Consider the following 15,914-nt stretch of genomic DNA (forward strand, 5'->3'; position numbering starts at 1 on the left):
CCATAAATTACGACAAATTACGGTAATTACGGCAATATGCCGTAATTCGGATCCACCACGGCTTAATTAATGGTAGCTTCACCGTAACTTACGGTCAATTTACTGTAAATCTCAATTCCCAGACTTAAAATATTTCAATTAGAGCCCTGGCGGATTAAAACCAGAACTTTGCTGTTGTTCGCACAAATATTTTGTAGTCACGCTACGGTAGGATTATGGTCGATTATGGTATATTGTCCGAGTATCGTAATATACGATAATTTACCGTTATATTCAGTCCGCCAGAGTATCATATCTATACGTAAGATGATTTACAGTCTCTTTCAATTATTGGAAATGATTGAAAATTAAATTATTTAAAAAAAAATAAATTTATTGCTTACATGTTAATAATATCTAAGTAAATGTAACACCGAAATGTTGTCTTTTTAAAAACTAAAGTTTAGCACTATATAATATTGTACTGCTGTTGTCATAAAATGTCTGTTGATTGATATCATCAGTCGGAATAGAAGAATTTATTTGTTGATTGCGACATTTTATAACTTCTTCATAAAGTTTCTCAGCCATTACATTTCCAGTTTGATCAATCATTTCAGCAAATAAGCTGGTAGGTTTTTCAAAGAGTAACTCATATGGACTTCCGAATTCCTAAAAATATATCAGATTAGCTTTTGATTCCATATAAAAACACAAACACGTTAATAATAAATACCGCAGCATGACCGTTTTCCATGACTAAAACTGCGTCACTGTCAATTATTGTGTTCAAACGATGTGCTATCGTTATAACTGTACAATCTGCAAACTTTGTACGAATCGCTCGCTGGATTAAAGCATCAGTCCTGTAACAATTATAAGCAATGTAATCTATTCAATAATTTTATGGGGATTTCACCTAAGCCTGGTCGCCAGTACACTAGTTGTCTATGTCTTAACACAGTCTTAAATTTCAGATCTTGTACAAGACTTGAAAAAAAACTTTTTGTTATGTTGAACTTCAAGAATTGTGCAAGAATATTGAAGAGATCTTGCCCAAAGTGCATTGGTACAGCAACGAGCTAATCTTGCACCAGAAATTAATTTCATAGACTAACGTATATCTTGTGCCAGATCTGTGAAAGAAATTTCTTATTACATGATCTATCTCATTTCTGTCTATCACTTTATCTTCTCCATTGGTATAAGATACGGGATCCTAGGGTAAAGTGACAGAGATAGGAGTGAGATACATAGATAGTGCAATTTGACACTTCTTGCGCAGCTCTGGTGCAAAACAGCTTTAGTTTCTGTAAGTAATTTCTGGTGCAAGCCTCGCTCAAGATATGCGTAAGTAACTTTACTAACACATCTTGAGAAAGACATCTTCTGCAAGGCATCTGCAATAATATTGTCTTAGAATCTTGTGTTAATATATTGTGACCGATTGATAGGTACATAAATACGTAGGCAACTAGGAGTCTTTCGCAGGATACTTTCGCAAGAAAAATTCAAATGATACTTACTGAGAATCGATATTAGCTGTAGCTTCATCGAGAATAAGAATCTTATTATTTCTCAACAATGCTCGTGCAAGGCATATTAATTGACGCTGACCAACACTAAAATTTGAACCACTTTCAGTAACCCATTGATTGAGTGTTAAATCATTCAATTCTACTTCTCTTAAAGCATCCAACATTGCGTTATCAGTATATTTGCCAAATGGATCGAGATTGTATCTCAAAGTTTCAGAGAAGAGAACAGGTTCTTGAGGAATTATTGATATATTGGCTCGTAGGTCTTGAAGACCAATGCTCTTTGTATCTAAACCGTCAATCATTATTTTTCCTTTTAGACCATCGTCCGCTAACCGGAATAGCGCTGATATCAATGAAGATTTCCCTGCTCCAGTTCTACCGACGACTCCAACTTTCCAACCCGATTTTACAGATAGTTCAATATTCTAATTAACAAAAGAGAAAATTATTTATATCAATAACAAATCAGATTCTTATGATATTGAGAAGTGCAGGTGATGCGTTAAGTACAGAGATGTTATTATACTTTTAAAACTGGTGGATCATCATTTTTGTAACTCATCGAAACATTTTTCCAATCAATTCGTCCACTCAATGGCCACGTTTCTGGTGGTGGATTCAATGACTCTATTGGGCCTTCTTTTGGTAAATCAGTGTACTGAATAATTCTTTCAACGGAAGTCATTTGTGACTGTACTTCAGTAGTTTGTTTGACACCATACTGAAGCATACCAGTTAAAATCAATGACTGTGAAATGGCTAAACCAACAGAGCCACCAAATGTGTTTTCTAAGGAATAAAAATTAGGTATTTGCTTTATAGTATTTTAGTCACTGAGCTAAATTGGTCAAATAGCACGACGCTTATGATTTAAAAGCGTACATTTGTAGTAGATACCGTTAAAAATATATAAGTGTGTTAAAAAAATTTTAGCTATTCTAAGATATTTACCAGGATCCATAAGAATTAAGGAGAAGCAAACACACATGACGAAGACACAAGAAATCAAATCGAGAATAAGTCCGAATGCTGATCCCGTAACTATTGTCAGATACCATGCACCTGTATGAATGTCTTGATATTGATCAAATTCTTTGCATAACATCAACTCTATGTCTTTACCACGGCTTCTAATCGTTGTTAATCCGTTTAATGTGGTGCTGACGTGTGAAAAAACTGGACTTTTTGCTTCAATATAAAATATTTTTATCAATAAATTTAGCATATTATAAGCGAATGACTGCGTGTTTATCGGAAAGTTGATACATACCGATACCTTCTAGTCGTTTTATGTCTTGAGCTGTATTCAAATAATAAATACGTATGAAATAGAATGATATTCCCATGATTACGATTGGGATAATCATCCAAGGATTGACGCTTATAATAATTATCAATATTCCCGCCATAACTAGAAATATTTGAAGAGCTTCGAGCATAGCCCGTGGTAGCAATTCGTCCATGGCGCCAACATCCTTTGAAAATCTGTTTAAGATTCGTCCTAAAATAAAATTGAGTCTTCTATTCAATGATAAATCATTAAAACTGAAAAAATATATTTATGTCATATGGTCGCAAAGTGGAATTTTACCTACAATCTCGATGTTGCGATATGAGCTTAAGGTTTATGGCACGAATTTATGAAAAAGAGTGCAAATTAAACATCCAAGACTTCAAATTAGACGGTTATTACAATCTTTTTTTGTAAAATAGCGTCACAAACATTAGGCGAATATCGTGAAATCGAGACCCTCTGAATCGCCACTGAGCAATCGCATGACGTACAATATTTTTCGTCATTATTGTTCAGAAAATTCAATTTGAGAGAGAAAAGACAGAGAGAAAATTAGCGCTACCTCTCAATAGTAATTAAATTGAAGAATTAGTCAAAATCTTCGGTTGGTAAAGTAGAATGTGATTCTTTTCACTACAGCCCCTTTCATTTTCGTCTGGTCTTAGAGGAAAAATACAGTCAATTACTGGACTAGGCCGCAAAATAAAGACGGTAAAATAGGATCTCCGGAAATAAGATCCTTTGCGGGCGCCACTCAGTGCTCGAAAATTGAATTTTCTGGATAAGTATGACAGTAAATTTATTTATTGTTTACGATTTAAACATTACCCGAGGGATTCGTATTGAAAAAGAGCATTTTTGCTTGCAGAATATTTGAAAACATATGATTATGTAGTTTTCGTCCAGCCTTCATACAAATGTGCATAAAAAAATAACTTCGTGAGATAGTTAATACAATACAACCAACGATACACATTGTATAAATGTAAGCTGCATCTACTGAAGGTAGAAAACCATCGGCATCCAGAATTGAAAGTGATTGAAAAAACGTGTTATTAACCATGGATTCGTATTCGTTTCCAGAAACCGAACAGTTGCCTTGCAAGTTTCCACAGGATGTTCTAATAGTTTCTAAATTTGTCCAATAGCTGAGCCAGTAATCAGCACCACTCGTAGCTATTTGAGATATGATACAAATCATTATCAGTAGTATAAGTGTGCCAATATTTCCCCCTTCACGAAAGTATCGATAATAAACTTTGTTTGACATTCGTCCGGATACCATTGACTCTGATTCATCTTCTGCATTAGACTTTGCTTCTGCTATGGTGAATTCTTGATAAGGTATCTACCATTATAAAATTGTTAGTTATAGTTATTAATTATACTTGAATACTTTAAAATAGTTTGTATGTTACTTACGAATTGATAACTATCTTGAGATCTAACAGAAACTCGTGAAGTTCTGGACTTATCAAATCTCAAAAAACTATTTTTGCCATCAGTAAAATTGTAAGTGTCAGTGACGGTTGTATCTTCAGGAGACTCATCATCATTTTTTTTCATAGCATTCAGCAAATTATTAAATTCCGAACTCGTTTTTGTTAAAGTATCAAAGCTGCCTTGATGTTTGATAAACCCCTGGTTAAATGCCAATACTTATTATTGATTTAAATTTGTATTTTGTTTTTATCTATAATCTACATATAAAATTCTTACACGTTCAATCATAGCAATAGTATCTGCCTGTTTTAGGTAATTAAGCTGATGAGTAACAAGAATTCGTGTTTTTCCTCGAAGATATTCGAGAATACATTTCTTAAAAAGATGGCGCCCAACACGTGCATCAACCGCACTTAGGGGATCGTCCAGAAGATACAAATCGGCTTGTTTATAAATTGCTCTCGCTAAATTTACTCTAGCTCTCTGGCCTCCTGAAAGTGATGTTCCACGTTCTCCAACAGTGGTTAAGTCACCATTAGGTAGTTGTTTAAAATCTCTTAAAAGTGAACATACTCTTGTTACCTGTGATTATTATTGACCAATTTAGTTATCACTTGTGAATATTGAATGCTGTGAAGCAGGAAAGTATGTTTATATGTAGAACATCATATGGGAAATGATGCGTAAAACATTCCACACTTTTTTTTCAAGGAAGTTTGGATTAGAAAGGAATTTGAAAGGCAACGATAAGAAAGGAACTTTCTCGATGTATAGTTAAATTGAGAAAGAAAATCAGATAGTCCGAAATAGGAATCAAACCTTGACCACTTCCGTAACGCGTCAAGTCCTCTGCTAGTTTAGGTATCCAAGCATACGTCAAATTCCGTTCAATTTATCTGTATTAATTGAACTACGTCATCCATCTCACGGCAGCATTTTAAATTACATTAAATAATGCCGTAAAACTGGAAAGTATGCGTTCACGTATGCACATACGGAAATATATGTGTGAAGCGTTTCGACATTCTTTTATTAAAACAGGAGAATTAGAATACACGGAAAGATTGGAACCCGACTGGTTACTGTTCTGTACCCGACTCAGCACGGTGCTAGACGAGAATGTTCGATTGTGGTGCAGCACCACACTTATTACTGTGCGGAACCTGACTGAGTGATGTACGCAGACGAATCAGTCAAGTTCCGCACAGTAATCAGTGTGGTGCTGCACCACAATCAAGCATTATCATCCAGCACCGTACTGAGTCGAGTGCAAAACAGTAACCAGTTGGGTTCCAATCTTTCCATGTAGAAGAGGGTTGGAAAAGATAAAGAAGGAACCTTCTTACAAAGAATAAATAGATAAATTGAGAGAAATATGGATAGTCCGAACTGTGAGTCGAAGCCAGACCATGCTATGCGCCGAATACTCTACCAGTTAAGTTCTCCGGGCCTATGCCATGTACCGTTCAATTTGATCTATAATTATTGAACAACACTATCCATCTTACCGTAATATTTTCAAATATTAAATTCTATGAAGCAAGGAAGTTGCGTGTGGAAGTAAAAAAAAGTAAATATTTTAACCTCTTGATATCGCGTATAATTGTAATCGAGTCCAAAGAGAATGTTTTCTCTAACAGTTCCTGAAAAGAGCCATGGATCTTGACTAGCGTATGAAATCGTCATATCAGGATTGTCTTGTATAAATCCACGCTTGGGCTCAAAGCCAGTTGAGTTTTTATTTTTAAACTGATAAAGCCCAACTGTTCCAGCGCCAATTGGTAACTCTTGCAATAACAAATGTAGCAACGAAGATTTGCCAGATCCAACTGGCCCGACTAGAGTGCACAGTTCTCCAGCTTCGATATTCAATGTCACTTCACATAATGTTGGAGGCAACTGTCCAATGAGCCAATTGGCTGAAACTTTATCCAGTTCTATTCTCACCGCGTTCGGTGTTTTTACTGACGATGATTTAGTCGAACTAATTTTGTCTGTTGATTTTATTGTTTTCGCTAAGTCTTGCTGAGTTTTAGTTATTTCCTCGAGTAACAAAAATTCCTACAGAAAATAACATAAATGAATAGTATGGGACAAATGATAAAATTAAATTATCTATAGTCGGAATATTAATGAATTAATACCTCGATTCTTTTTGTTGAAATGACAGCTTCACTGAATAGTATCAATGCTTGTGGGAAAAAAATAGCCACAACCATCTGCAATATGTTGAAATAACTTGATAGTTGAAATGTTATTTCAGCTTTCATGGGATTTCCCATTAATACAAAAGTAACAAGTGTTACAAAAAGCGCCGTCCGTTCAGTAAAAACCATCAACGCGGTATACAAACCACGAACGTTTGACGAGCTATGGATTTTTTTAATCTCAGCATATCTTGTTTGAGAAACTATTTTATTGAATGGTTTTTCCCAAGCGTACATCTTAATTACCTATAGAATACAATTATTTTATCATTATAAAATTTTTACAACAAGACAAATGTCTGCTATTTTGAATGAATCAACAATACTTGAATTCCAGCAACTAATTCACTCATAAGTTGAACTCGCCGATCAGTTAGTCCTGCAATTGATTCCCGTAATTTTCCACTGAGTATTGAAGCATATGCTTGCATGGGAATTGTGAGTAATAAGAGCGTTGCAAAACCAACAAGAGTATAAATTCCAATACTTTGCCACATTATGTAACCAACAATGATGACCTTGATTTCAAAAAAAAAGAATTAGGGTATTACATATCTGGAATAAGATTATTTTGAAAAAAGCTACTTGACAGAAATTCTTCAGCAAGTCTCTGACAGAAGATTTGAACAAGACTTGGACAAGATCGACTTCATGAGTATATTTTCTGAAGATCTTATTAAGTCTTGCTTAAGCTTCATTCTAGAGACTTACGGAAATCTGTAGAAAATGTCTACAGTGATTCTTAACCAAAAGATTTGACTATAATAATGTTATACGTGGCTGTCAGGTAGTATAACTCATCTCGGGCTGCTTTTTTTATTAGCGAATGGAAATTATTGCACATATTTTCTACCCTATGGATCGTTAAGAATCAAAATATAGACAGTTGATTCCCAAAAAAAAAAAAGTTCGTGCTGGTCGACCGGTCAAAAGGCCACTTTTGCGTTGTGAGATGCTGTAACTCATCTGGGACGACGTAATAATTTTTTTTTACCCACGAATTGAATTTCTTTTACGTACTTTCGCGCGCATGGATGATGGAGAAACAATTCAAAAAAAAGTGGTTCTCTTCTTATAAGACAATTGTACGACTTTTTACTGGCTAAACAATGTAGAACTCTAAGCTATTGGTGCAGGTATAGTGGAAAAGCATATTACACACCAAGAGAGAAAAGTAGGGCATTCCAACCCACGTGTGTGAAACTTTAACCTTTAATGGTTATTTAGCCAGTGAAAGCAAACTAATTTCAAGCTAATACCTTGATAAATTGTGACGTCTATTCAAATTTCACACTCAATAAGTGAGCGGGATGAAATCAGATTCAATTCCTACCTATTAAAGTTTATTAAGTTATATTTATATTAACCGTATCTTTATGTCTATTGGTTTGTACACGGTAAGAAATGCATGGCGTTCAACACCATGCTGGTATGGTCTCCAGACAGATACTAAAACAGTGTGTAAAATATTCCAATACAGTATTGTAACGAGTCCCAGAAGTATGGCGTTCACGCTTATACTGGCATAGTGATTTCCGCAAACTATTTCTTACCGTGTACAAATTTAAGACTTCTCAATTACATTCTAGATCCAAAAATAACTGACAGCTTTCATTCCTGTATTCCTGAGCATGCGCTTAAAGTTTCAAATAGATGTTATGAAAATTATAATGAGTGACCCAGGATAAAACATGAATGCAGGTACGAGGGATGTCTACCCTTGTTTTCGATTTCCGCAGACAACTTTATCTTCATCTGCATTCAAATTGATTTATCCCTTGTCACTCATTACCTTAAAATTCGATTCTTTAACAGTTCATTTATGACATCATGAATTGAGAAGCTTACTTGTATCGGCATAATCCATAGAAAATTAAAAAACATTGGTAAAAGGTCAAAACGGTTGACATCATTACTGAGAAGATTGATTATTTGACCACCAGCAGTACTATCAAGAGCTGACTTACTCAAACGTAGACTCTGTTTTATTAAAAAAAGAAAATTAATAACTTACATTCTATTCATAATAAATCATTACATTCATTGGATAATAATGTATGCTTAATTATACATGCATAGTGATGTGGAATGACCGTCATTTTGAGTTTTGGTCACACGACGGTCCGCTGACGATCTTGTGACCGACGGACCTAAATGACGAGCCTGTTCTATTGCGCAATGACCGTCACAAATTTTCCGGTCAGAGTTCGTCATTTGTGACGGCCATTCCGCATTAGAACAGGCTCGTCATTTAGGTCCGTTCGTCACAAGACCGTCAGCAGACCATCTCTTGACCAAAACTCAAAATGACGGTCATTCTGCATCACTATTACCATTAATTTTTTTTCGTACATTGCATATATTTTCAGGCATTCGAACTATTCTGTCACCAGTTCATACAACAAAATATCAACTTACTTTTCTGTAAATAAGTGAACAACACGCGACTCTAATTCTCATTCCGATTCGTTGACTCTCAACATTCATGTGGTGCATAACAAACGTAATTCCAAGTGTTGTAATAATAAGAGCACCTGCATAACTCAAAGCCTCATTTTGTGTCGTTAAATCTATATTTTGTGAATCAAAAAAACTTATTACACGTGCCTGAAAAATAGGCTGTACACTACGTAAAACCACTGTCTGAAAAAGTAATAGCAATCCAACGTATAAGTTTTTTAGCCAAAACGTTCGATAAATCGCATTAATGAAACTTGGCTTTGATAATTTTATTTTACTTCCGTCATAAATCTTGTGTTTTTCTTGGCTTCTACTTTTTTCTAATTCATCATTCCATGCCCTAATAGAATAGTTTATTATTATTTTCTTTTCAACTCTTAAAAATAATTCCAAAAATAAATTTATACTTCTCCAGCTCGTTTGTCACACCCTCAGACTCATCGCAAACTAATGGGGCATAAAGATCATCCATATTAAGTTCATCTCGATTACCTTTTCTGAATAATTTAACTGACCACCTATTAATTAAAACAATTACATAAATTTTAAATTTAATTCACATTTCACTCAACATGCAGTAAACAAATTCAGGAAAAAAATTGAACAAACCAAAAAAATAATCGACTAATGGGATTTGCCGTCTCAATAGGATTTCTTTTCAAATTTTCTTTATTTTTTCTCATTGTGATGTAATTTTGAAAAAACTTTTTATGAATTTTTTTTAAATTAAATTCAATCCTATTAATCAAATCAACACTTATTATGAATGAACGGTATTCATTTTTGAATTTGAAACCAAGCTACATAAAATGTTTAATTGAAATCCGTCTAGCTCTATGGCATTGACAATACTGATTACATTAATTCAAATTTAAACTCAGAAGGTTAATATTTAAAAAGCGATAACAAATATGTCTTAAGAGATAGACTAAGTATATTCTGTCGGGGTATTAAATTTTACATTACTTTTGAAGTAGCAACGTCAAATACAACATATCATAAAGATAACAATTACTCATAGTCATCGCATAATTACAATTTCATTAAGAAACGACATGTATATGTATTTCAGTGTACCGAATAAAATGTTATAACATTGAAATAGTTTAATAAAACAAAATAAAACTATTGTATATTCGTTAGTTTAAATATTTTCTTTTTAAAATTCGGGTTATCTATAGTAAATAATAATTAAATCGTTAACTCTTTGTTGATGTCATTTTTTTATTGCTGTAAAATGTTATATTATTTTATAAATAGGAGTTAAGAAGATGACATACATTAATACATAAACGATTTTAATAAGTAACATAAAAACGGTCTCTTTTTCCCAATTCATTTTACTTTACGTCACCTCAATTACACTTTACAAAAACGGGGGTGAATCCGGTTTTTTTTTTCAATCCAAAGTTACTCTCCATCCAGAATTCGGCATTTTAAAAAAAACATTACTGCGCATGCGGAGAGAATAGGAATTTTTTTGAGCCGAGTGATTTTGGAGTGTCGCGGATTTGATTTGAATACACATTCGATACAGAGTTTTAATAAATAAATTTATTGAGACAGAGGGGAGAAACGAAGTAGACAAGGCAGAACAAGGTACCCCTAAAATTTTATAAAAAAAAAATTTGTTTTTTAAACATTCCAAAATCACTTTTGTAAATATAACAGGATTATTTTGAATGTTTGTTTTTATTATTTTCAAAAAATTGTGTTGTTGTAAAAAAATAGAGTGGAATATATTTGATATTTTTTCTTATGAATTTACAATAAAAAAACAGTTTCGAACTATTCGAACAATTCTAACTATTAGGACTATCCAAATAGTTCGAATTTCGATTCGAATACTATTCGCACACTGCTATAATTAGTATAATAAAGATAATATCGCACAAATATCAAAATACACTAAGTACTATAATAACTAATGCAATCATTACGCAGGAAATTATAATAATTTAAACCTGATCAAATAATTTACAAATACTATGATAAACTCGACTCGAGAAAAAAATCGACGGTCGACAGGAAAACTTGTACTCGCACAACGAATGATCGATAAAAACTAGTTCAACTAGTACCAAACTCGATACTCTCTTTAGAATCTTTTTGGTCAAAATATTCAAAGAAGGACAACCGTTCTATATTGTCTTACAATTTTGTCCTCTATGTCTTACTATACCCATCTTGTGACCGTGGTTACATTTGGTAAACAGTTGCCACAGCAAGCCTAAGCCTTGCAATAAACATAATCTTCTTAAGTTGTAAGCAATTAGACCTTGAATCTTATTATTTAATTGCTACCATATAAACTAGTCTTGACTGAGTATTGGGAATTATTCGTCATTAGGGTATGCGCAGACCACGTTAGTAAGTAAATCAGCTGTTAGACTAGTATTTTTGTGTGTTGATTAAATTAAATAATTATTTTCATAGTAATTAATTAATATTTCCGTATTTACCTGGGAGTAACAATCTACTAGATAAGTAATATCGGTCCATCTTTTGGGACCATCCCTTTTCACAACCCTCGCTACGGGTATTACTCGGAAGAGTATTTCAAGACCGTCAGCAGAGACGACTACGCATCGGCTGAAACGAAAAGGCTAAGGAAGAAAGGAATTATGGGGCCCAGAATCTCAATCACAGTAAGTCCGTAAAATTTATTTCTCAAAATAATAGATCAGCAACTGACACACCTGGGATCTATCGATGCTTAAAGACGTCAACTTGATAATTTAAAGTTATTCTTTCCCATAAATTATATTAAATTATTACATGGAGAGAAAATTATGGTAACTGTTAATAGTACATTTATGAAATATCATCCCATACCGTTATGGTAATGATTACTTGGGATTATGGGATGTAGACCCATACTTTCTGGGAAAATTTACATAAGTATGGGAACAATTCCTATCATTATGGTAAAAGTTTCCATATGGCATGTGGAAGAATCATGGTAATGATTACCATACTCATAGAAATAGTTCCCATAAGCAAATAGGAACCAATCCTATAACCACATTGTAATGGTTCCTAAGTGTGTATGGGAATAAGCCCTTTATATTATGGTAACTATTCCTATAATATTATGGTAAACATAACCATCATATTATGATAATGGTTACTATAATATTATGGTAATCATTCTCATAATGTATGGAAATTATTATTATGATATTATGGTAACCGTTACCATAATATTATGAGAATAGTTACCATAATAGTATGGGAATGGTTATCATAATATCATGGTGATAATTCCCATAATATTTAGAAATTTTAATAATTTTTTTTTTGTAAGAAGCATTTTTTTTGTATATTACAAAATTTTAAGTATACAAAAAAAAAATTTATTATAATTTCTAAATATTATGGTAATGGTTACTATAAATCATGGTAACCATTACCATAATATTATGGTAACTATTACCATGATTCCATAGGAACTATTCCGATACCATATGGGAATTATACCCATAATTATAGGAATGATTACCATACTATATATAGGTGCCGTTCCTATAATCAACATTTGAAAAAAATCGGTTACCACACGGAGAGAAAATTATAGTAACAGTTACAATATATTATGGGAATGGTTCCCATACTGCATGATAACCGGTTTTTTTGAAATGTTGATTATAGGAACGGCACCCATATATATTATGGTAACCATTCCTATAATTATAAATATAATTCCCAGACGGTATCGGAATAGTTCCTATGGGATTATGGTAATCGTTACTATGTACCTATAGTAATGGTTACTATAATATTATGGTAATCGTTACCATAATATTATAGGAACAGTTACCATAATATTATAGGAACAGTTACCATAATATTATGGGAATAGTTACCATAATATTATGGGAATGGTTACCATAATATTATGGTAATGGTTACTATAATATTATGGGAATGAATACCATAATATTATGGGAATGGTTACCATAACATTATGGTAATGGTTACCATAATATTTAGAAATTTTAATAATTTTTTTTTCTATAGAATTTTGCAGTGTAAATTATTATGAAGTTATTTATTATTATTATTCTTCACAAATTAATTTTTATCTGACCGAAAATAATATTTTATTGTAATATAGTTTCACAAAAAGATTAAATATACAAAAAAACGCTTATTACAAAAAAAAATTATTATAATTTTTAAATATTATGGTAACCATACCCATAATATTATGGTAACCATTACCATATACGCTTAGGAACTGTTACAATGTGGTTATAGGATTGGTTCCTATTTGCTTATGGGAACTATTCCTATGAGTATGGTAATTATTACCATGATTCTTTCATATGCGATATGGGAACTGTTACCATAATGATAGGAATCGTTACCATATTTATGGAAACCTTCCCAGAAAGTATGGGTCTATATCCCATAATTCCAAGTAATCATTACCATAACGGTATGGGATAATATTTCATAAACGTACTAGGAACAGTTACCATAATTTTTTCTCCGTGCATGCAGTATGGGAACCATTCCCATAATATATTGTAACTGTTACTATAATTTTCTCTCCGTGTAGTTTCCTTGATAATTAAAAGAAAATGTGACCGTAAGAATGTTCGAGAGGTCAGATATGTGATAGGTGTATAAGTTATCTGCAGATACTGATAAATTATTTTTAAACAAGAATCTCACTCGTTTGAATAATATTCGATTAATTATATTGATAGCAAACAACTACACAAAAACAACCAAGTATGAGATTTACAAAAAAGCGTCCACGCATTCATTTATTTATCAGTTGACAAGTATATAAATTCTAGTACAAAACATTAGAATTGATAGAACTAAATAAAACTTTGAGCTTTCAATAACGCCGATATGTGAGTCGATAATTTATACTAATCAGTTAAAATTTATAAACTAATTCAACACTAACAAATATTATTTAATATCATTATACAATATTATTTTATTGTAGACTGCAGAATGTCCAAGTATTTGATTCTGTTGGTTTTAATGGCATTTATTGCTACTGTTTATGCTGAATGTAAACTTCCAACTACACCAGTAAGTATAGAAACAAAGAACATTACTATACTTTCATGAACCACATTTCAGCCGGGCACGTATATTTAATCAAGACTACGTTCTTATGTCTTACGCCTGAAAGCTCAAACATTTACTCAAATATTTGATGCTGGCTGATGATGGCCCAATGATTGAAGTAGATTTAGACATTTGTCTCTTAACTCGGAGATATGATGCTTACATGCACTTCTTGTACGCATATTTAGTTAACTATCATCGATAGACTAGTCCACAGACTATACAAATTTGTTTTGATTGCCACCTTAACCATCCAAATCGTTTAATTAGTTAAAAAGTTATAGACCATTCACACCCACGCCCAAACACACATACACACATACACAAGCATGCGCGTACGCACACACGAACATCATTCTGAAAATAGTCAGAATAGTTTTCTAGGACCTCATAACGTTGACATCTGACATCGAAAATCGGGATGAAAACAATGACTTTCCGAAATTTTTGAAAATCATCGGTTTTCTTAGCGGGAAGTTAAAAAAGTTCAGTCGATTCTTGCAGCGTTTCAAAAAATAGTGGCCCCTTCAATTGGCTAAGTCATTATCCGTGGTTTGACGGATAATGACTTAGCCCATGTGCTATGCACTATTTTATTCAACGAATTTTGTTTTACCTTCTCCTATAGAATTACATGTGTATAGGACATAATTATTCTTAATGAATTGCAGTGTGAATCAGACAATGAATGCTGTCAAGGTTGGTGCGTTCCATCACCGTCAGGTTCGGATAAAATGTGTATAGTACCAGTGTGAATCCCTCTCAAGCTTATACTTAAAAGATTAAATAATATTTAAAGGTAAATGCAGAAGTAGTCAATTTTTTTATAGCTTTTGAATGATGTATTTTTCATTATAAATTACATTTATGTCAATAACAAGTTATGTTTAATCGATAATACTTAAATCAATTCTTGATTGAGATAATTGATTCTCATAAACATCCATTTTCATTAAATATCAAGTTATTCAAGTATTAAAACTTTGGATCAGAATGAATGCCGATTCAAATAAAATTCGGGTCACTTCGAAATCCCTCCTTTATAAAAAAAAAAAAGTCCCTATTCACTCCGCATGCGATCACATCGATCCATTTTTCGGTCTTGGCAGAGAAAATATGTGGCAGCGCAACGAGGCGTGAACACGGGAGCTCTTCCTCATGAGAACAGAGAAGATATGGGCACAAGGCGCTAGCTCGCCCTCTAGCCACAGGTTTTTTGCATACTACGTATGTGGATGCATGTATGGTGGATACGCCTGCCCATACTCCTCTCAACGGCATCTCTAGTTCATCACCACTTTGATTATCAATAACTCAACAAACATGAGACGTATACAAAAATAATAAGGAATATTTTTCAGAAAAGAGTTCTCTATCTACATCACACTCTTAAAAATTTTATCTATTTTATTATCACTCATTATTCAAAATGTAAATAGATATCACAGATAACTAGAGTATTATAATATGATTCACTTAGTAATTTTTGATAATATTACTTGACACTGACCTTCGAGGAGCCCGTTGATTCTATTATCGTACATGTTTATTGTATTCCGTAATCTTCAAGTAGACTCACATTGATATCGTTAATAACTTCATTAGTGGTTACAATCCCGTATGTTCTAGTGGCTAGGATACCTGGCTCTAATCCAGGAGGCTCAGGTTCGATTCCTGGTACGGGGAATACTTTTTTGTTTGCAAATTTTTTTCTAACCAATTAACTGTCAATCTTTCCAGATGAAATCGACATCTATTTTTATCTTTTTTGAAAACAAATTTTTGAAAAAATTAATTGAGGGATTCGTTATATTGTCTATAGTGGTGTTTTCTTGATTATAATCAATTAAACAATAAATAATACGACGTGATTATAAATAGACATCATAGATGGCT

The 15,914-nt window shown here is 32.9% G+C and overlaps 1 protein-coding gene and 1 long non-coding RNA gene across 3 annotated transcripts; one reads left to right on the top strand and one right to left on the bottom strand.

Annotated features, from left to right (window-relative positions):
* Positions 1–390: 390 nt before the first annotated feature.
* LOC103575132 (ATP-binding cassette sub-family C member 4) lies at positions 391–9,762 on the bottom strand. Of its 2 annotated transcripts, XM_008554785.1 has the most exons (16): positions 9,534–9,762; positions 9,332–9,442; positions 8,883–9,264; positions 8,313–8,444; positions 6,791–6,982; positions 6,402–6,710; positions 5,842–6,318; positions 4,534–4,839; positions 4,237–4,455; positions 3,643–4,162; positions 2,791–3,021; positions 2,472–2,708; positions 2,047–2,309; positions 1,506–1,945; positions 716–845; positions 391–651 (listed from the first exon to the last, which is right to left on the bottom strand). In XM_008554785.1, exons 1-16 carry the CDS (start codon positions 9,605–9,607, stop codon positions 436–438), a joined length of 4,239 nt encoding a protein of 1,412 aa, XP_008553007.1. In that variant the 5' UTR covers positions 9,608–9,762; the 3' UTR covers positions 391–435. The 2 variants fall into 2 exon arrangements, with proteins under 2 accessions (XP_008553007.1, XP_008553008.1); XM_008554786.1 differs by lacking the exons at positions 391–651; positions 716–845 and adding an exon at positions 1,177–1,379.
* A 3,952-nt stretch (positions 9,763–13,714) lies between these two features.
* LOC128667978 (uncharacterized) lies at positions 13,715–14,910 on the top strand. Its single transcript, XR_008403879.1, has 3 exons — positions 13,715–13,792; positions 13,891–13,979; positions 14,690–14,910. It is a non-coding gene; the product is annotated as an uncharacterized LOC128667978 (long non-coding RNA).
* The last annotated feature ends 1,004 nt before the right edge of the window (positions 14,911–15,914 follow it).

The sequence above is a fragment of the Microplitis demolitor genome, chromosome 6, assembly GCF_026212275.2.
Source record: "Microplitis demolitor isolate Queensland-Clemson2020A chromosome 6, iyMicDemo2.1a, whole genome shotgun sequence".
NCBI classification, from domain to species: Eukaryota; Metazoa; Arthropoda; class Insecta; order Hymenoptera; family Braconidae; genus Microplitis; species Microplitis demolitor.